We start from the raw sequence: 21,280 nt of genomic DNA on the forward strand, positions 1-21,280 counted from the left end.
TGTTCATGGTGAACACTTTTCGATCTCTGACTGCCATCGAAGAAGTGCTGTTTTTGAAAGCTGTGTGTTTATAATTGGTTTAGGGTTGCAGTTCAGGTTTGCGTTTCGTAGGATCATTGATTACCATTACCACCAATTAGAGCTGTTGTTACCGAATTACAAGGTTTGCGAGTCGCAAGTCAACCTAGCGTTTTCGGTGTTGATTCGAGTCGAGTCCGAGTCTATTAGTCAGGCTGAGAATGTCCGAAACCAAATCATAGTGTTGAGACTCTAAAGTGTTAACAATCGCAGTTGAATCTCGATTTCAACTTGATTAAACTCATTTACAAGGTTGTAACGATGCCAAATTTTAGTGCGGAAATTTACCAATTTTACATCCTTTTTGTTTGTTTGTTTGTAAATCGACCATTCGTCACGATTTGAGCATGAAATGTTTTCCAAAGTCAAGCTTAAACTCGACTTGACGTTACCGCTAGACATCCGGGAAAGACTATACTAAAATGTATGACTTGAATTACAGCATAATATTATAGGAAGTCTCAAGTCAAATGTCTAAGGTCAAGTCATTCGCAATGACTCTGGTTCAACTTGATTCAGTACAGGAACTGACTGGAGATGGTCATTGGCATGGTACTTGATTAAATGCCTCTAATCAAGCGTATTCACTGAAAAATTACAACTTCCCCCCAACCCTGATCCCCAAGCTATTCTACAGCGTGGATCTTTGTCTGGGCGAGAAAGTACACTTGTGATCTTTACCGATATCATTGGCCTCCCTTTATGAACGCATATATCAAGTTTCATGCAGGACATAGTTGATTATCTTGTGAAATACCATGAAATTTGACATATTCATGAAGAACACATTATGATGTGGATTAGAAATTACACTAGTCACGGTATCATTTTTTATCAAAGTTATAATCCCAAGTATCTCATCAGGTACAGCTTTAACAGTTTGGAACAGTCCTTATGTCTAATAATGTTCCCTTAGATTATTATTTCTACACTGCCGCTTGCCCGATGATGACAACCATGCCTAGAGGAAACAGGCTGCTTTTGAAGTCTGACCTGCGGATGCTTTGCACCCAACTTTGATCAATGACTCGATCTGTGTTGTCCAGTGACTGCGGGGCTTGACTTTGCTTGCAGCCCTTCCAATGACTCTATGAGATTATGAGATCTGAGGGCGGCGGTGAATTGTGGGGAAATACTTGGATTACGATATGAGATAATGGCACTAGTCCCTGTAGTAACGCGTGGATAACAGGTCTGGGTCGTCTGCAATTATTCCCGAAAGTTATGTCACATATTGCCTGGTATTGATTGCTTATTTACCGGTTTTATTATAAGGCCAATATGATGCCTTCAAGTTATTTAAGGTGTCTAAAAATTCTTTACATCGTTCCAAGTTATGCGCAAGCTGATTTGTCGCTTGGAAACGATAAAAAGTCTGGCCTGTCGAGAGTGCGGGCAATATCGTTGGGTCACCCGGGGTCAGACTTGGCTTGTCGTTCCGTGTATTTGAATGTTGCCTTGTGTGTTATTTTGGGCAGATGTTGCCAAAGTAGCCATTGCTACCACTATAGTCGAAGTCACATCAATTTCTGCTAGAGTGCTATTGAAAGTAATGATTTCATAGCAGGTGAAAAATGTGATAATTCTAATCCTAGTTTTTCTTTAAAATCAAACTGTTCAGCGGAAAGATTATGAAATCATAACCACTTCCATTCGGTAGTGCAAATATACAAACCTTGTGCTCCTGCAAAGCAGAATACATTGTTCCCGACCGCATCTGGTTTTAGATAGATTTTGATGGTGCTTATCTTAATCCAAACGTGGAGATTCACAGCTGGTTAGTCACACAGATATTTACCATTGTATGTATCACTGATCCTGTGAATCGAATCATATTTTCATATTGAAGTGATATTAAATGAATATAATCGGGTGACACGCGTCAGGTGTTGGCAAGTATAGTAGAGAATTGGGAAGAATACTCTACTAGTTGCTGACTATTACCATTGACGAGTGTCAACAGAAAATGTTGGGGTATATTTCAATAGGAATATATTATTCAATTGTATAATGAAGCATAATGAATCGATGTGTTATTGACAATGTCAGATGATTTTTTTTTTATATACTCAAATTATTCTTGAACGATTATTTTCAGCCGATGTGGGTTTGGGACGGAGAGAACGGGATGGTAAACCGAGAAATCACGTTCGTTCCGGGGCTGTACAAGATCTTCGAGGAAATTTTGGTGAACGCTGCTCATAACAAGCAGAGGGACCCGAAAATGTCGAAGATAAGAATTGAGATCGACGGGTAAGGCAAAATTGGAGGGTTACGCAAGTTGTGATTTCATGGAACCGATGCACGGGTCTGACTTGACCATTATATAATTCTAGTCTATTTGGGCTAATTAGTGAGGAATGCTCGTAATCTAATTGTGCAATTCCATTCGGGAAATGTTTCTTTGCTATAATTTTAATTATAATCTAATCTCTTTGAAAATCCTGCAGGGGAACTGTATAGAGTGGTACAAACCAAGCTTGGTTTACAGATATTTGCGGTTCTCAATGCTTATAACAACAAGGTTTGATTTGATGGTATGAACTCCTAGGCGCGAAGCCAGCCGAAAAATATGGGGGGGGGGGGGGTTCGATTTTTTCGAGTTTAGTAATGTAGCATCAATTCATTTGGGGTTAAGTACATGCGATGCGTAAATAAGAATTATACAACGTCCCCGTGTTGGCGATTATAGGCGTATGATAAGCTTGTCGACGAGTCCGGAAGTGCTGTTAATTAGCGACTCCCTGATCTGCCGTGAAATATGAAATCCGCACGCGTCGAACATTTGAATACGCGCGCTTATCAACGCGTCCAACAATTGAATACGCTCGCTTATCATTGCGTCTTGCGTCTTACGTAGCCTCGGCGACGATTAGCGCAAGTCAAAATGTACGAGTTTTTATGGAATATGTGCTATAGTGACGCCGATTTCAGGTGGTTCAAACCTTACCTCTTTTATAACTCGAGCCTACTGGACTATAACTCAAGACTAGTGCAAATCAATTACGCATGTACGCACGCCTCGCACATGATCGCGGACATTCGATTTCATTCAGTTACGAGATGTCACTCTTCAATCACAATCTCTAATCAGCATATACTCGATAGCATTTTATCCAAGCCATCGAGAAATAGGAGCCAAAGCATGGTAGGCCCAAGACGCGCTAGTTAGGCTAGCGATATCTTAAGTGCTAGGCCTATTGCAGATGCGATTGTGTAGGTCAGCAAAGATATTGTGTGCACCAAGCCAATGCAGATGTGATCGTGTAGGCCAGGGACGATGTCGTGCGCACATGGCCTATTGCAGATGTGATTATCCAAGCCAGCGGAATTAGGCTTGTTGGAGACGTGGTAAATCAGGCTAGCAACGATTGCCGAACGCGGGACAATGAATGACCTAATTTTGTAATTATCTAAGCGGGTGCAGTGCACGGATTCACTAATTCTAATTTTAATCCAATTTGAAAAAGCTGGAAATTATCTAGTCGTCCGACTGTGATTACAGTGAACGCAATCTGATCTCGGTCTGGAACGACGGCAAAGGGATACCCGTGGTAAAGCGCAAGGAAGAACAACTTCACATTCCCGAACTCCTTTTCGGACACCTGCCCACCTCCAGTAACTACGACGACGACCGAAAAAAAGTCACCGGTAATTTTCAAGAGCGGACTGATTGTTTCGCGACGTTTCGGGCTGAAATATGTGTTTTTTGTTGTTTTCAGGCGGCCGTAACGGGCACGGGGCGAAACTGTGCAATATTTTCAGCACCAAGTTCACTGTGGAGACTTCTTCGAAGGAATGTAGGAAAAAGTTTAAGATGGTGCGTGATTTGATCAATAGTCGAGTATTCAAATTAGTTTGCTATCGGAAGCGTTCTAGTTTTAGTTTTGCTCAAGAAACTGAAAAACAGGCAAAACACTGGAAATTAGTACTTGATTACTGACCACTTGGGTTACAATTTTTAGCAGCTATTTGATAAAATTGGTAGGTTGGCTAAAAAAAAACGGTGCACGATGTGAAGCTACAGGAGTTTGAAAATTCTGAATTTATTATAAAAAAACAATTTTTTTTCTACAAATTTTACCGTCTACTCTGTGAAAGTGTTGAGTTGTCTACAAAAACGATGCAAAACAAATCTGACGCAATTCCAACCCGTAGAAACGAAGTTCTTTGAGCTTATCATTCTGGGATTACCCGTCGTCAATGTTATTTTTGCTAAATCCCAAATTTTCAACTCCAATAACTTCACTTCCGTCGGTTGGAAGTTAGCAAAATTTGTCAGGCATTGTACTTGTAGACAATTTATCAATTTCATAGGGTTGACGTTTGAATTTGTAAGATATATTTTAAGTATTTTTATAACAATTTCATATTATTCAAACTCCTGCAGCATCACATCAACCGCTTGGAATTGAGCCAAATTTGGTGTGATACGTTTTTTAGCCAACCCAATAATTTGATCGAATAGCTGCAAAAATGTTTAAAAAGTGATTGAACAACCTTACTGACCATACGTGAATATATTAATCTTATGTGGATATAGCAATCTTATGACAATGACAGCTAGTCTATATTCAGTCTCGAACTACTTGGACAAGCTCTGTGATGACAGCAATGCCTTGAGGAAGCTTGCCGCGATCAAAGCCTGTTCTATAGAGACAGGTTTCTGAACTACGCGAGGTCGTAATTGGGTCTAAATTTCGTGGTCACTCTAGGCCGGGCTTTGGTTGCGTGCGGTTCCGATGACCAATTGAGATTATGAGATCTGAGAGCTGGTTATAATTTTGATTATCATGGATTGGTTGTGATTGTTGGAAAAGGATTGACTAGCTGCAGTAGCTAGGTTTCTTACTGGCTGTGTTTTTCAGACGTGGACTGGAAATATGGCGCAGGCCGGGCCTATGAAGCTGTCTGCCAACGATGTAAAGGACTATACGTGTATCACTTTCATGGTGAGCATAATCAGCACATGGCAGTATTGCTTCTTCAACACTACACTTATTGTAGCTAAGATCTCCATAGTTATAGATTCCCAGACCCCTTCAAAAGAGCGGGTCATTCTACATAACATAAACTAACCCTAACCTTGCATTAGTACAGGCCTAGACTATGTTTTTCTTCATTTTTAGACACTGCTCTCAGCTCTGTCCGAATAATCCTCACTTGATGGGTATTATAGACGCTGCAGTGAAAATGCATGCAAAAATCTGCCTTCTCCAAAGTTACCCTGCATGCCGGAGTAATTTCGGACACAATTAATTCAAAAATATACGCTACTGATGGGTGAACATGTAGATTGTGGACCAGCTAAATAGCTGGTTTTAATCTAACCCAAGAAAAACACAAAACTTATTCCTCCTGTGCGGAAATAGTGAGCAGAACTGAAAATTTTGTAAACGTGGGTTAAAGGTGGTGTTAGCGTGGTGGTCGTTGTTGATTTGGGGGTTGGCTTGTCGAATTGTATGCTCCACTTTAAGTTAACCATCCCAATTATGTGTTTTATAATGGAATGCCCACTCTGCCGCTTGCCCAATGATGACAACCTTGCCTAGAGGAAACAGGCTGCTTTTGAAGTCTGCCCTACCGACACTTAGCACGCGACTTTGTGATCGTTGGCTCGATCTGTGTTGTCCAGTGACCGTGGGGCCGGACTTTGCTCGCGGCTCATCCAATGACTCTATGAGATTATGAGATCTGAGGGCAGCCGTGATTAGTGGTGCAATGTTCCGATTTTTGTTGCAGATAATGTTGCTGGCTCTTGTGGAACCAAGCTTAAAATCTATGTCAGATAGTGCCTATAGCTTGTTTATCAGTTCGAAGCCGTATTTTTTCTGTAATAATGCAAGTATGGTATCCTCGAGTAATTACGGGATCAAAAACATTGAAAATATTTTAATTAGCTCAAAATGATTCCAGCTGATTGGAAAATTCATTAAGTCACTTTATTTTGCTAATTTCACGGACACTGCAACTGCAATTATTTCTGAAATTCTCCTTGTGTTAATTGCTCATTTATCAGTTTAATATAGTACTAATTTTATAATGACGCAAATATGGTACCTATATGTTATCTAGGGTGTCTAAGAACTCATCCAAATGTTTGCAATAATGCGCATGACGACACTAGCTGATTGGAAGAGACCTATAGCCCACTCTATCTTGCTAATTTTGTGAACAATTACTGTGATGCACATTGGGTAAGCGCATTGGTTTTAATGCAAAGTTTGTGGAATTGGAATTTCAGCTGTCGATTTTCTAATAATTTATTAATACTAGCTTCGAGTAATCGAAATCTAATGCAGAAAATGTCAAAATTCTCTATTCTTGAATAGAAAAAGTCAAATTTATATAGGTACCAGTAATTGGTGTCTTGTGTCAACGTGTTTATATTTTTTCAGCCCGATTTGAAGAAATTCGGCATGGACAAATTAGATGCCGACACGGTGGCATTGCTGTCTAGACGCGCCTACGACATTGCCGGGGCAACAAAAGGCGTCACCGTCTATCTCAATGGCACTCGGTTACCGGTAAGCTGTCTAATATTTTACTTTTTGCTCCGAGGCTTGGAGAGCCTTACGAAGCTATTTCTGCGCCTTCCTTGTGCAACGGCATATGCACGCGCGGTGTGTATGTGCACAGTTCGTGTGTATGTATAGTATATCATGAACAACAAAAAAATCGCGGGCAAAAAATATGAAATGTCCCATTTCCGTGATTGAATCAGTCTGACGTTGATTGTTTCAGGTTAACAATTTTAAAGATTACGTCGAGCTATACACGAAAAAATGCACGGATGAAAACGGGGTTCCCTACGAGACGGTGTATGAAAAAGTGAATCTGCGTTGGGAAGTGAGTAACTGCTGTGCTACGCTAGTAGCTGGGTATAAATATGCAGAAGGGGTAATAACGAAGCACTTTACTGTCTCAAAGTCATTGTGTAGATTTTGCCTGGTATCCAGCACATCAGCAGACCACGTCCTTGCGTTTCCGTGCGGCGATGTGGGGGAAGAATGTCCAATGTGCGATATTATTGACCCGAAACCATTCGCAGAATGTCTCGGGCACAGTCGGGATAATTCTATCGCCCGGGTTTCGTACATGAATTGTATATGAAGCGATAGATTATGTAGCTATAATTGTGATTCAAATCTAATTTGGAACAAAAACTGTAGCCAATTAGCCGTAATTCTGATTCTGGAATTGGTTCATGAATTGTATATGAAGCGATAGATTATGTAGCTATAATTGTGATTCAAATCTAATTTGGAAAAAGCTAGCTGTAATTCAAATTCTAATCTAATTCGAACAAACTGTGTAGCTATAATTCTGATCTAATTAATAATAAATAATGCAAGGCTCTGACGGTCAAGACCGACGTTTCATTGTAATTTTGAAGAATAGCGAAGTTACATCATGATTGGTACTTCGTCTATTAGTACTGGTACTTGAAAATGCGACCAAAAACTGTGGAAAGTGAGGGAAATTAGGATATTATGAATGTGAAACATTCAACCCTACCAAGCGAGAATTCTAAAACGTTGGTTTAATAAGACATTAACTGGACTGTTGAGTCGAAACAATGACTTGAACTTGGGGCTCTTGACTTCCGCAGTGGAATTAATACTTGATACTCGAATCATTGTGTTCAGCCTTTTATAATACGTCAATAGTTACAACATATCTTCTGAAATCTCGACTTGGCTGCGACTCTGAAGTGGTTTCGTCACAATCGTCAGTCGCCTACCTTTTTTTTTAGGTTTGCGTCACCTTATCGAAAAAAGGTTTCCAGCATTTGTCGTTCGTGAACGGCATAGCCACCACTAAAGGGGGTCGGCACGTAGACTACATCACCGAACAGGTGGTGAGGAAAATATCGGATATCGTGAAGAAGAAGAACAAAGGCGGAAGGGGCGTCAACGTTAAGCCGTTCCAGGTAATTGCTAGCGTGTTTCTTGTACAATAGGGGTCTTCAAAAATGATTTTTTTTTTCTCAAATCGTACTGGCTGCTTGATAAAATTGTTAGGTTACCTAATTTAAGCCTACACACCAAATTTGGTTCAATTCCAACCAGTGGAAGCGGAGTTATTGCTGTCGAACATTTTTGGATTTGAATAGAATAGTATTTACGGTGAGCAATACGTCAATTATTTATTATAGATGTGCTCACCGAAAATCCAAAATCAATAACTTCAACAACTCCGTTTTCGCTGGTTGGAATTTCGCCAAATTTGGTGAGCACCGTTTCCGTAGACAACCGAACGATTTCGCGGGGTGAACAAAAAATATTCAAATTTTTTATTCATTTCTATATAATTAAATAGTATATTCATATTGAAATGAACCCGAATATTTTCGGCTGACACTCGTCAGGGGTAATCGTCAGCAACTAGTAGAGAATTGGAAAGAACATTGTATATCAACAGTCGTATCACAAAATATGACGGCACTTGGATGAAATTGTTAGATTACCTAACTGAAGTCTGCGCACCAAATTTGGTACAATTCCAACCAGTGGCCGCATTGATACAGGGACGAAAGTTTTTTATTAAATATATAGAAATAATTGAAGAGCTTCTTGGAGGTACAGAACTTCAATATACAATTAAATAGTATATTCATATTGAAATGAACCCGAATATTTTCGGCTGACACTCGTCAGGGGTAATCGTCAGCAACTAGTAGAGAATTGGAAAGAACATTGTATATCAACAATCGTATTACAAAATATGACGTCACCAGCATGAAATTTCGAATGAGAGAGCGTTCAATGCACTATTTTTAGGTGATACACGAACTCCTTTTGTTGACAGAGTTTTGGTTGATGTATTTTGATAAAAGTTGATTCCAAGGCACACAAATGGAATTGTGAACGGCCTCGACCTACGATTCGAAATCGATGGCAAATGGCAAACATCTGTTGGATAATCCGATTTGTGCGAATAATTATCGAGACGACCGATTTCGAATCGTAGGTCGAGGCCGTTCACAAAATAGTACATTGAACGCTCTCTCATTCGAAATTTCATGCTGGTGACGTCATATTTTGTGATACGATTGTTGATATACAATGTTCTTTCCAATTCTCTACTAGTTGCTGACGATTACCCCTGACGAGTGTCAGCCGAAAATATTCGGGTTCATTTCAATATGAATATACTATTTAATTGTATATTGAAGTTCTGTACCTCCAAGAAGCTCTTCAATTATTTCTATATATTTAATAAAAAACTTTCGTCCCTGTATCAATGCGGCCACTGGTTGGAATTGTACCAAATTTGGTGCGCAGACTTCAGTTAGGTAATCTAACAATTTTATCGAGTAGCCAGTAGGATTTGAGTAAAAAAGTTAGAACTTGGAACATCATTTTCTCAAAGCATTCTCCTTTTTTAAAAAAATACCCCTTTTAAATATCCCCCGTTTTTTCTCGGCCGGCTACGCCCCTGTTCCTCTCTAATTTGGATTGGAATTCAATTTCCTAGAGCCTGCGAATTCAGTCTCGTTCGGAGAACACTGTTGCTGTAATTCTCATTCTAAGCTAATTCGGAAAAGCTGATTATAGTCTCGTCTTGACCGTACAACGTGTGTGTGTGTGTGTGTGATTAAATTTCTTTTTCTTCATTGCCGCTTACTATTCCAGATCAAGGATCGCTGCTGGATTTTCGTGAACTGCCTCATCGAGAATCCCACCTTCGACTCGCAGACCAAGGAGAAAATGACGTTGGCGGCGAAGAAGTTCGGCTCCACTTGCGCCTTGAGCGAAAAGTTTCTGAAATCGGTGAGTGTTTGGTTGTACAAAAATGACCTCTTTTTTGGAGTCAGGTTATCCTAAAAAAACACGCACACCAAATTTGGTTCAATTCTGACGAGAGTCGTCTGCACAGCACGTAATCTCCTGCACGCGAGCGAAATTAGGTCGTTCATTGAATGCTGAATGCGCTCGGCAATCCTCGCTAATTCATCGATAGGCCATGTGCGCAAAATATAATCGCTTGCGTAATCGGTCGCACCTCCAACAGGTGTGGTGCGCACGACATAACCGTTAAGCCTGAGCAATCGCATCTGACCTCGTGCGCTAGATGTCGCGTCGCCGACCTCGCAGGCTTTGGCTGCTCTCTACTATCTTTAGAGACAATGCAGTTGATTGCATAATGATTAGGGATGGTTATGTCATGATTGTTCGACAATGACATCGCTAAACAGAATGACATCGTCTACTAAAACACAGCTATTCATGTACTGCGAATGCAGGGTGCGTACTATACATGGGTACAGGCTTTTTCCCAGAATTTACACGCTATTTTAAGGGTGCGTATTATACATATCGGCGTGCTATACTTGGAAAATTACGGTAATCTGTCGCTGAGCCAATTTAAATTTTCAAGCCTGATTGATATTAGAATTTTGAACCGGTACAGATATCGTTTACGTTTCAACCGCAGTAATTTGACGAACACATCCTGTAGCCTATGATTTACACGTTCCTACATTTAATCTCCATCTGAGTAAGGAGCTTGTGAACTCTGTTAAATCAATTCATAAGATATGTTTTGCGAATCCGTCGCCAAACCTCGGATTTTGACCCGGCTCGCGTTTGCAGGCCTCTTCGTGCGGTATAGTGGACGGCGTCATGAACTGGGTGAAATTCAAGACGCAGTCGCAGATGTCCAAGAAGACGTCCGGGGCGAAATCTAACAAGATCAAAGGTCAGGCCGCGACACGTTGTCCTTCTTGCCATTGTCAATTACTTTAAATTATGTTTTTTACAATGAATTTTTTTTAATTGTATTTTTTTGGGCATTTTGACAAAAAATTTTATAAACTTAGTAATCGTTTTGAATTTATTTTGTCAGGTATTCCAAAACTGGACGATGCGCACGACGCCGGCACCAAGCTGTCCCAGGACTGCACCCTGATCCTGACCGCGGGAGACTCGGCCAAGACGCTCGCCGTGTCGGGCCTCTCGGTGGTGGGCCGGGACAAGTTCGGGGTCTATCCGCTGCGGGGTAAAATGCTTAACGTGCGGGACGCGCACCACAAGCAGGTAGATCAGATTTTTTTTATATCCCCACCCTGATTTACGCTAGGCTATGTCTGGGAATGATTATATCGGATGACAGAAGGCAAAGTATTTTGTCGATGAAAGTTCAAGTATTCGTACTGTATGACCCAGATAATTTGCTAGGGCTGGAAGAAATGGAGCTTCTGATGTTATGCATGGTAACAACGAGTTGAAAAGTTGAAGTTTGTAACTTTCACAAAGTCTGCACGAATATGTCGGCTGTTACGAATATTACCGTTACCAAAATCAATGTTTCCGTATTTATTGAACGTAATGCTACGCGGTGAAGCTACACAAAAAGTTTGACTCTGTAAACATGTAAAGCCTCGTAGGCGCCGGACGCTAATTTTCCTTAGGCATGCGTGTTCGATGACGTCACAAAGGAACGACGTCATAACGTGACAGAATTGATAATTAGGGTAAATATAGTATCGATTTGTAAACGCCGAATATACAATCTCCTCGTGTTGACGAACTTACGCGTACAGCCGTACAAGCTTGTCAACGGGTCCGGAAATGCTGCAATTAGCGAGTCCCCGATCTCTCGCGAACAATTACCGTAATTTTCCAAGTATAGTACGCCCCCCATGTATAATACGCACCCCTAAAATAGCATGTAAATTCTGTCAAAAAGCCTGTACCCATGTATAGTACGCACTCCGCATTTCAGTACATGGATAGTTCCGATTTCGTATACGATGTCATTCTGTCTTGCGATGTCACTCTTTAACAATCATTACAGGACGATCGCTAATCATTATACATTTAGCAGGATTGTCTTCTAAACAATAGTAGATAGCAGCCAAAGCATGCGAGGCGGGCGGCGCGGTACTTCAGTCTAGCTACACGACATCGCGAGCACGAGGTCTATTACAGATTCGATTGCTAATCATTATACAATTAACGGTTTTGTCTCTAAACGATTGTAGATAGCAGCCAAAGCCTGCGAGGCCGGCGGCGAGTTAGTTTAGGCCAACGAACCGGCATCTTGCGCACGATGCCTATTACAGATGCGATTGCGCCTAGGCTAACGGTTATGTCATGCGCAACAGGTCTGTTGGAGAAGCGACTGATTACGCAAGAGATTATATCATGCACACATGGCCTCTTGTATATGCGCAAAATCAGCTTTCTGGCGTTAGCGGTTATCGATATAGAGCGAAATTAGTTGTTTTTGGCTCGTTCGGTGAAATTGCACGACCGCCGTCGCATTATTAGATTTGCAGGTGATACGATCTTGTATTTTGCCAGATCGCGGAGAACAGCGAGATCAACAACATTATCAAGATTATGGGGTTGCAGTACAGCAAGAAATACGCCGACGAGACGGACGTTAAGAGTCTGCGTTACGGGAGACTGCTGATCATGACAGATCAGGTAACGGCCTTCATTCAGACATTACCCGGAATGATTACCTTTTGGCGCAGTATGCCTTATGTAGGTACATGACTGCTAAACTGTATTCGTACTGTCTGAACCAGACTTGGACAACTAGATAATTCTAGTTGTCTAATTTCACTAAATTAGAGGAAAATGCCAGTAATCTAATTCTAATCTAATTTGGAAAAGCTGAAAATTTTCTAGTTGTCCAAGTATATGCTCGGACAACTAGATAATTCTAGTTGTCTAATTTCACTAAATTAGAGGAAAATGCCAGTAATCTAATTCTAATCTAATTGGGAAAAGCTAAAATATTCTAGCTGTCCAACTTTGTAGTCAAAAGCACCTGATACACATCGATGGCCATGTCGAGATTTTCTCTTCCTGCGCTGCGGAAGTGGCGCTTGTCCTCTTGCATGAGGCCGAAGGTCAAGTCGCATTCCGCCAAACTATACAGATTGTATAGTTGTATTATTGTACAGAATAGCAGGTTATTCTTTAGCTCTTTGTACGACTGTGAACAATGAACATCAATAGGGTTGAATTTAAAACAAAAATAAATTTAAACAAACATGTTTAAAGCAGGGCCCTTGTTTAAAACATGTTTAATTTTTTTTCAGCCATGACGTCAAGAATCTTTCCATGTGACGTCACAATGGGGTGAATATGACTCCGTCGACGAAAAGGGCTTCCGACCATATTATGTTCATATTATGAACAGACGAAAAATATCATTCATTTTATCTTCTACTCATATGTGTTCACAAGAATACTCTATAAGGCAATTGTCTCGGACCCCGATAGATTGACCAACACATCTTCTGGAGGCATCGAACCCAGATCCGATACTTATTTGATACGTAGGCCCCGGTACCGGTCTCCGGTATATATTGCATATTCGTGATCAGATTGTTCACGTAATTATACATCGTGAGATGATGACCTCTTTTAGTCGCCCGACATGTGCGAGCCGGATTAGGTAATGGAGAAAACGAGACTTATCTTCCGACGCATCAAAATCGATAACAATTATGTCATGAAAAATCGGCGTGCATTACTGTCCTAACCACGGAGCCGGGTATGACTAAAATAGTAGCATACTATCGAGGGTTGTTCGAAAAAAAAAACTTTTTTTCCAAATCTCACTCGCTTAGTGACTAAATCGTCAGGTTGTCCAAGAAAACGATGCACACCAAATTTGACTCCAGTAAATTCCAACCAATAAAGGCCGTGCAATCTTGAATTGAAATTTTTAAATTATTATTATAAATGAAACAATAAAAATTCTCAAATTTTTCTGTCAACCCCATGGAATTGTTAAGCTGTCTTCAAAGACGATGCAAAACAAATTTGAGTCAATTCCGACTAGTAGGAGCGGAGTTTATCAATTTTAGTGTTGCGCTTGGAAAAAACGATTCGCGCGTGTATTGGGTATAGATTCGTTCTCTGTGTGCGTAGAAGTAGGTTATTTATATTTTATATACACGTAAGCCTGTTGTCAGCATTGTATGTCCTGGAACTGAACCAAAAGAGGAATTAGCAAATCTAAGAATCAGATTGCTGCTCACAGATTGAAATTTTCCATCCTTATCTTAAGAATCCATCCTATTCTAAGAATCGGGACAACCGACTTCCATCCCTGTAATTTTGACAAATTCGTAATTCGAGGTCAACCAGCCTATAAAATCTCGCCACTGTTTCTGACGCGCGTGCGATATCATCAAACAATGTGTGGTTTGTCATAAATTAGGGTTACCACACGTCCTCCGTTAGGAGGATTTGTCCTCCTTTTTTCGGTTTTTGAAAATCTCCTCCGAGGACGCCTGAATGTCCTCCTTTTTGGCAATTCGTCCACCTTTACCGCTTTTAGAGCAGTGGTTACCAACCTCTTTTTTCGTCGTAGCCGCATTTCAAATTTCATAGTACGTTTGGAGCCGCACGAATACACTCATTATAAAACGAAAATTATAAAGCATGAAAGCACGTATCAACGAATAGCAACATTTAAAAAAATATAATGTTAAACTTGGCATTGGCTTTGAGATTCAAGAAGTGCTTGTCAGAGCGAGTCGTAATTGCAGAGAATGCAGTACGCAGTAGCTGCTTGAGGTGGTCATCGGTCAATCGACTGCGATAGTTATTTTTGATTCTGGGATCTGACTCTGAAATCTCTGGGATTTGACTCCAAAATTCAAGTAAAGTCTTCACTTTTTAATAATTGCGTGAGCTCGATATCTGACTGCATGTCTAGCAACTCAAGTTTCAGATTACTAAGGGCAGTGGCAACTGGCAACATTATATGCAATAGGATTTGAAAACAATTTAATCATGGGCAAGAAAGCATTCATTACGTCAATGCGACGGTTGCACTCATCAATAAAGTTGCCGATAATCAAATGATCCATTGGTTTGATGGTCAGCTGACTTAAATTTGAGTGCCGATCCGAGCGCATTTGAGTGTGGGTATACTTTTTGGCGTGAGTAGAGTATCGAAATCGTTGACAACATTTGCTGCTGTGGAGCTCTAGCTCCCTCTCTCCTATCTGTATGCAGCACTGAGCTATATGAACAATACTACATCACGTGACTTATCGCATAGTTATAACCGAGCGCATATCGCATGTCTAATTATACTAATTAGAGCGAAACGCCGGTAATCTAATTTGTGAAATGCAAATGGCACTATGCTCCAATTCTAATTTTCATCTAATTTCTTGTTTTCCTGAAACTGCTAGATGACACCTGTCTAATGCTAACGAGCCAAGCTTGTTGTACAGACATTTTATATTTTCATGTTCATGAGGATAATCTATCACTTGATACGAACTGAACATCATTAAATTTCCAAGTTTTCGCGAATTAAGTAATTATAATCCTATTCTAATTTGGTGAAAACCGTGTAACATTATTGCTAATTTTAATCTAATTTTGGAAAATATACCGTGTAGCTTTGATTGTAATTCTAATCTAATTTGGAGATAATTCTCCAGCTATCATTCTACGGCTACTCTAATTTGGAACAAAACTTCGTAGTTGTAAGTCTAATTCTAATCGAATTTGTAAGCAACTGTGTAGCTATCATTCAAATGCTACTCTAATTTGGAACAAAACTTTGTAGTTGTAATTCCTATTCTAATCTAATTTGGAAATAAGTGTGTAGCTATCATTCTAACGCAGGACGGGCAACATCGGCCAGCGAAGAGATTTTGACTGGCCCGCCGAGCGTTTCTATCCTGAAAGTGAAATTATATCATGAAATTATTGACAAATTTTATGCGTCACAGAATAAATCCAAGTTTGCCACTCTGATATAGATGGACATGAAACTACTTGCTCTAGCTGTTCTGGTGTACATACATTTTCGATCATGAAATAAACTAATGTTTACTTTCAGTCTTTACTAATGGTTTCTTCATACGACAGCCAGAGTTCAAAGAGCTCGTTTGCAACTTTTACCGACCACAGATGTCTGATTGACTTCAACAGCTATTGTTAATAAAGTCATTAAATACTGTTTTGGTCTAGGGGAGACCGGGGACAAATGTAACTAGGGGCAAATGTAACAATCGACCTCACCGCTAGTAGGATGGAGGAATCAGGTTGATATTTTAAGTGCGCATGCAGTAGGTATCTCTCCTATTATACCTGGAGTTACGTTGAGCTACGATGCGAAACCCCGGAATAATTGGCAAAAAACGAAATTTTTGACCCTTGAGTATAAAGTTTTTCTGGTCTGGAATAATTTGTCTAGACGAATAGTACCTCAAGTAGTTACAACGTAATATGTGTAGCTGGAACAATGTTACTATAGTCTACCGTGGTGATGGAAAGAATAGGACTTGCATCGCCGGGAAGGTACCATACTGAGACGCTAATCATGGTCGAGCGTGTCAGGAGCAATCGTAACACTCTGTTACTTTTGCCCCGTTACAAATTACAATATGTTATCAATTCTGAAAGTCTTTGTTCGTATGTTGGTATTACCATTCATCTACTGCAGAATAATCTTGCAACAGCCAGAAGTTCAACAGAAGAGATAGCCTACTACCTTGCGATACCAATTCTAACATTATCATCTGGCAAAACGGCCATACAATAGTGGTGATGTGAATCTGACCGTTCGGTTATTTTCGTGATTCAACCACCCTTTCTCATGTTGATCGACTTTTGGTGTGTCGAACTTCAATATTCATGGCCTAATTCTCGTCCTCCGACTATGATCATGGCCCACTTACATTTTGATATTTGATGTGAACAATTCATGTTAATTTTCTACAGCACAGATAAATGTCATTATAGCTTTGACGCCACACAATGTTGCGTCCTCGTGGTACTATAATATCATCGGCCCATTCAACCAAGATATATGTTAGCCAGGTCGGTTTCGCACCTTCGCAGGTGACCGAATGACCAACCCATTATGCCCACTGAACAACAGAACCTTGGTAGAAGAGGCCGAATATGTGTAGGGAGATGATGGAATGAATGTGTCTCTTGTACACTTTAAGCTTGAACAAGACACGAAGGGTGATATTGCATTCAGATGCCATAAATGCGATGGGACGTAGCCTGGAAGCGTTCAAACGTCTCTTCCTTTAGTTTCATGCAATATTACAATTTGTGCTTCCGTTTTCGTTGTTCATTTAGTTTCTGTTTAGTTATAAATAACACTGTTACAATTGCCCCGTAAGGGTGGTACAATTGCCCCTGGGTACGGGGCGATTGTAACATTTGAGCAGCGATTTTTGCAACCCAAAATTTCCATGATTGATTGTTGATTGAGTTCTAATTTAGTTTTCATATCAACTATCGAGTTGTTGTCTTCTTTATATAAAACTTTGGAAGTGAAATTTCCACGAGAAAAACACGTAATGTTGGAAAATACGAAAAGTGTTACAATTGTCCCCGGTCTCCCCTATGCTTTAAACTTAAAGTTTACATTAAATACGATTGATTTCTTGTACAGGTGAATAAATACGCGATCAATGTATATACCTAGTAATCCGGCTTGCCAAAAACTTCATTTTCCCATATCCGCGGCCCACCGACCGGAGAAGTTGCCCGCCCCTGTTCCAATGCTAAAAGCTAACCGCTGTGTAGCTATCATTTTAATTCTAATCTAATTTGGAGAAATATGAGTAGCTATCATTCTAATTCTAATCTGATTCAGTATTCCAGAGGATTTCTACAATACCTGCACTGCTTTCCGTTCATGCCTGGGGCCCTGTACCAATAGCTACAGAAGTCAGCTTTGTCAAGTTGATATTTTTCGCTGGTCCCCTCCCCACGTTTTCCCATCCAGCATTTCTCTGCATATATGTCCACTCTGATAAAATTCAACCAAATAATTAGTTATACAATATCGGTGGATTCATCCAAGGCTGCGTAAAAGTAGTCAACGCGACAACGTGTTTCAGAACAGGCGATAAAAGATTTACTGGTATTGATGTTACTCGTCTGGTCAGGATTGAATCAAACGATTGTATCTTCACAATTTGTCAGGTGATGTTGTCTTTGCTGCCAAGTTCCGGAAACAGCAAATATTCGCAAAGTATGTTGCGAAATCACACCCTCTATATCAGATTTATTGGGTTTAGCGATATTCGAAGCAATTTTAAACGATGCTTCTGTAACGTCGTCGGCAATCTCAACAACCGTTCGCAGTGAGTCAAACACTGTTTGAAAGTGTAGGCCTTCTAAGTAGCGGGATTCTCTTGAACCAGAGTCCAACCGAATAATGATTCAAAACAATGACAATCTGAAGTCGAGCATATATCAAGAAACGAGAACACATTGAAGCAGTGGTTCTCAAACTTTCTTTAGTCACATCCCCCCTTTTTATACGGAAAAATTTCGTGCCCCCTTATGGTCATATAACAAAATGCAACCGGAATGCTAGCATAGAAGGTTATAGCCATTGATTAGAGAATTCTCAAATAAGAAATTCGGACTATACACAGAGAAATAACTATGAACTGGGGATAAATTGCACGCAGCGCGAATTTTTTTCAGTTGACCGCAGTTTCGCGCCCCCTTCAGATGCTTCACGCACCAAAGGGGGCGCGCGCCCCCAGTTTGAGAACCACTGTCTTCAAGAATTAGTAATCAAACGAAACTGAGACGGTGCGATAAAAGAGCCAAATATCTAAATTAATTTGTAACAATACCGTGTAGTAATTGCGTTTATAATGAAAGATGTCGCGGGCCGCAAAATATACGTCTGCGGGCCGCATGCGCCCCGCGGGCCGCGGGTTGAGAACCCCTGCGATAAGGCAACATTATCGTACCGTAATCTCGTACCGGCCACATTTGAGTTGGCCCGATATGATTGCCCACGATGAAGTAGCAGGGGCGGATATCCCGGCGGATATTAACGCTTCCGGTGCATCAACCAGAATGTCATAGCCTGATTACGATTTATAGCAGTAGTTCGCAAATTGAGGCCAGCGCCGCTGGATGAGTTGACGACACCTAAGGGGCCGCTAGCTGCTAATTGAGTGATTAGTGGCGCTGGGATAGAATGGCGCAGAGAGCAAACGTGGGCGGTATGGACTATGGCAGTGGTCGGGAACCTTTTTTGTCCGAAGAGCAATGTTCCCTCTAATTTTTCATAATTCTGCGCAAATACGCCAACTCACTGCGCAGGCCCTCGGAAAGCAGTGCGCAACCACTCTCCAATAGGGCGATAAAACTAACTACTGGGGGGCTTCGCCCCCCAGACCCCCTAGGGCTCTTCGCTTTTCCGGTACTTATCATCTACATTGAGTGCCCATTTAGTAGCAGCGTCCCTTTACGCGCGAAGCGAGAAAAATTTGTATCATTCATCATGGCATCGGCCAATATGATCGGGAATTGCATATATATTGCTATCCTCTCCCTGCTCACATAATCAGATTTACCGGTAGAGCTGATCCAGTGAGGTGTGTTGGAATAGATATGCCCTCAAAATAATAATGAAACATCGTCGGGCGTACCCGTTGACTTCGTTACATGATGCTATTTCGTGACCCCCTATCTGCTATGTCAAAAGATGCTGAAATCGCCAAAACGTACTAAAGCAGGGGTGGCCAACCTTTTCAGCCAAAGGGCCACATTCGATTGACGAACTTTTGCGCGGGCCACTATCCGCGCGAAGCGCGAAAAATTCTTGAAGTTCATAGGTAAATAGTATTGTCACTTGACTATATAGCGGGCCTGCTGTATATCGCTGGGCTAAGTTTGCGAGGACTGGGCTATTCGGCGCATGGACATATCGATATCGAAAGCTGCGACCAACATGCGTCAATCATTTCGTGCCTAGGTTTCATAGTTGACGGTCTTACTGCGAGCGCAAACGCAAGGTCGCATATGTTGAACGACACTTTGTCTCATAATCGCTAATATAGTTCGACTCAATCTGATAGATTGGGTGTTCTTCAATTTTCACAAAAGGGCAACAATATTAAGAACAAGAAATCGAGTGACAACATATTGCGCTAAGCTTGTAGAAATTTTTTACCTTTGATAAATCATCGCAAATTATTCTGCTTTATTGTAGTGTACGAAGATATACCAATATATGAATGGTTGATGGATCTGTCAATGAGTCGAAACTGATATTTTAGTCATCACAACCCAAGTGTTGCGGCCAGACTAATCAAATTTTTGGTTGGCCTTGCAAGTTCACAATATGTGCAATTCATTTTTGATAATATTTGAAATTTCGGAAATTACCTCGCGGGCCACTCAAAACCTTCTCGCGGGCCACGGGTTGGCCGGCCCTGTACTAAAGTAAAAGAAGTACACCATTTCAAATTGGTATTTCTTAACTGGAAAATAATGTTCCCTCGATATGGCATTTGTCTTGTTGTGGGACTCTGATCGTCAGGACAGGAACATTCGGCGCCAGCCATTTATGCACCTATGGACATGGACAATTGCACATATATTTGTATATTTCGAAGTTTTCGGTCAGCACCGGGGCAGTCTTTTTCGCCCAAGGTTTTCTCGCTGCTGATCTTTCTGGCGCACTTCTTGGAGTCGCATGTTACATAGCTTCATATGTCTTGGCGCGTTATGGTGCGGTAATGGCCGACGCCCAACTGCCCATTTCTATAAATCATGCGTAATTTTTGTTGGGAAAGGTTACCCAATAATCAGATATCTGACAATAATAAAACGCGCGTGGCGCGAAAAAAATCCTGAAAAATTCCAAAATAATGCACCATGATTTATGATAATTCTCGAAATAATTTTGAACGCCCTTCGAGCTCGGCCCCTCCAATTGGGGGGTTTGGGTGCGAAAGGTACGGTCCTGAGTAAATCTTACGCAATGTTCATACCACGTGGAGAAGACTATTCGTTAGTTTCTCGGAGATTAGCTTCGAGCTAGCCCATTATTAATTATAATTTTGTCAAACCATGTTATTTCGCCATTTCCAGAAAATAATGCACTATTGAAATGATATCAGTATCGCTCACGAGTACGAGGCCATACTAAAAAAAATATCTTCCGTGAGGTGCACGGGACTTCAGTAATAACACTAATTGGCTCTGACAATGTTCCATCTTAATTTTCACGAATCTGCGCGCCTAGGTGGTCCATTGGACAACAGTGCGCAACAACTATAAAAAAACATAATTTCTGATTTTTTGTACGCAGCGTAGATTTTCTGTGCGCAGAGACGGTTTCAGCACTGCGCATTTGCGCACGTGCGCAGCTTAGAGGGAATATTGCCGAAGAGCCATATGGGTCTCATTTGTTTTCTATTTCACCTCCCGAA

At 40.9% G+C, this 21,280-nt stretch overlaps 2 protein-coding genes across 3 annotated transcripts in view; both read left to right on the forward strand.

The window, feature by feature from the left end:
- The first annotated feature begins 2,585 nt into the window (after window positions 1–2,585).
- On the forward strand, window positions 2,586–12,602 carry LOC145459720 (DNA topoisomerase 2-alpha-like). Its single transcript, XM_080338273.1, has 11 exons — window positions 2,586–2,602; window positions 3,584–3,729; window positions 3,801–3,898; window positions 4,947–5,030; window positions 6,477–6,605; window positions 6,823–6,927; window positions 7,835–8,011; window positions 9,717–9,854; window positions 10,677–10,782; window positions 10,930–11,120; window positions 12,390–12,602. Exons 1-11 carry the CDS (start codon window positions 2,586–2,588, stop codon window positions 12,585–12,587), a joined length of 1,389 nt encoding a protein of 462 aa, XP_080194399.1. The 3' UTR covers window positions 12,588–12,602.
- A 381-nt stretch (window positions 12,603–12,983) lies between these two features.
- Window positions 12,984–21,280, forward strand: part of LOC145459639 (uncharacterized) — a 97,279-nt gene continuing 88,982 nt past the window's right edge. For both annotated transcript variants that reach the window (XM_080338220.1, XM_080338219.1), the window contains exon 1: window positions 12,984–12,994. The gene's annotated coding sequence lies outside the window, so the exon portion shown is untranslated. The remainder of the gene's footprint in view (window positions 12,995–21,280) is intronic.

The sequence above is a fragment of the Botryllus schlosseri genome, unplaced genomic scaffold (genome assembly GCF_051294905.1).
Source record: "Botryllus schlosseri isolate E-star unplaced genomic scaffold, Bs_hap1 Bs17a, whole genome shotgun sequence".
NCBI classification, from domain to species: Eukaryota; Metazoa; Chordata; class Ascidiacea; order Stolidobranchia; family Styelidae; genus Botryllus; species Botryllus schlosseri.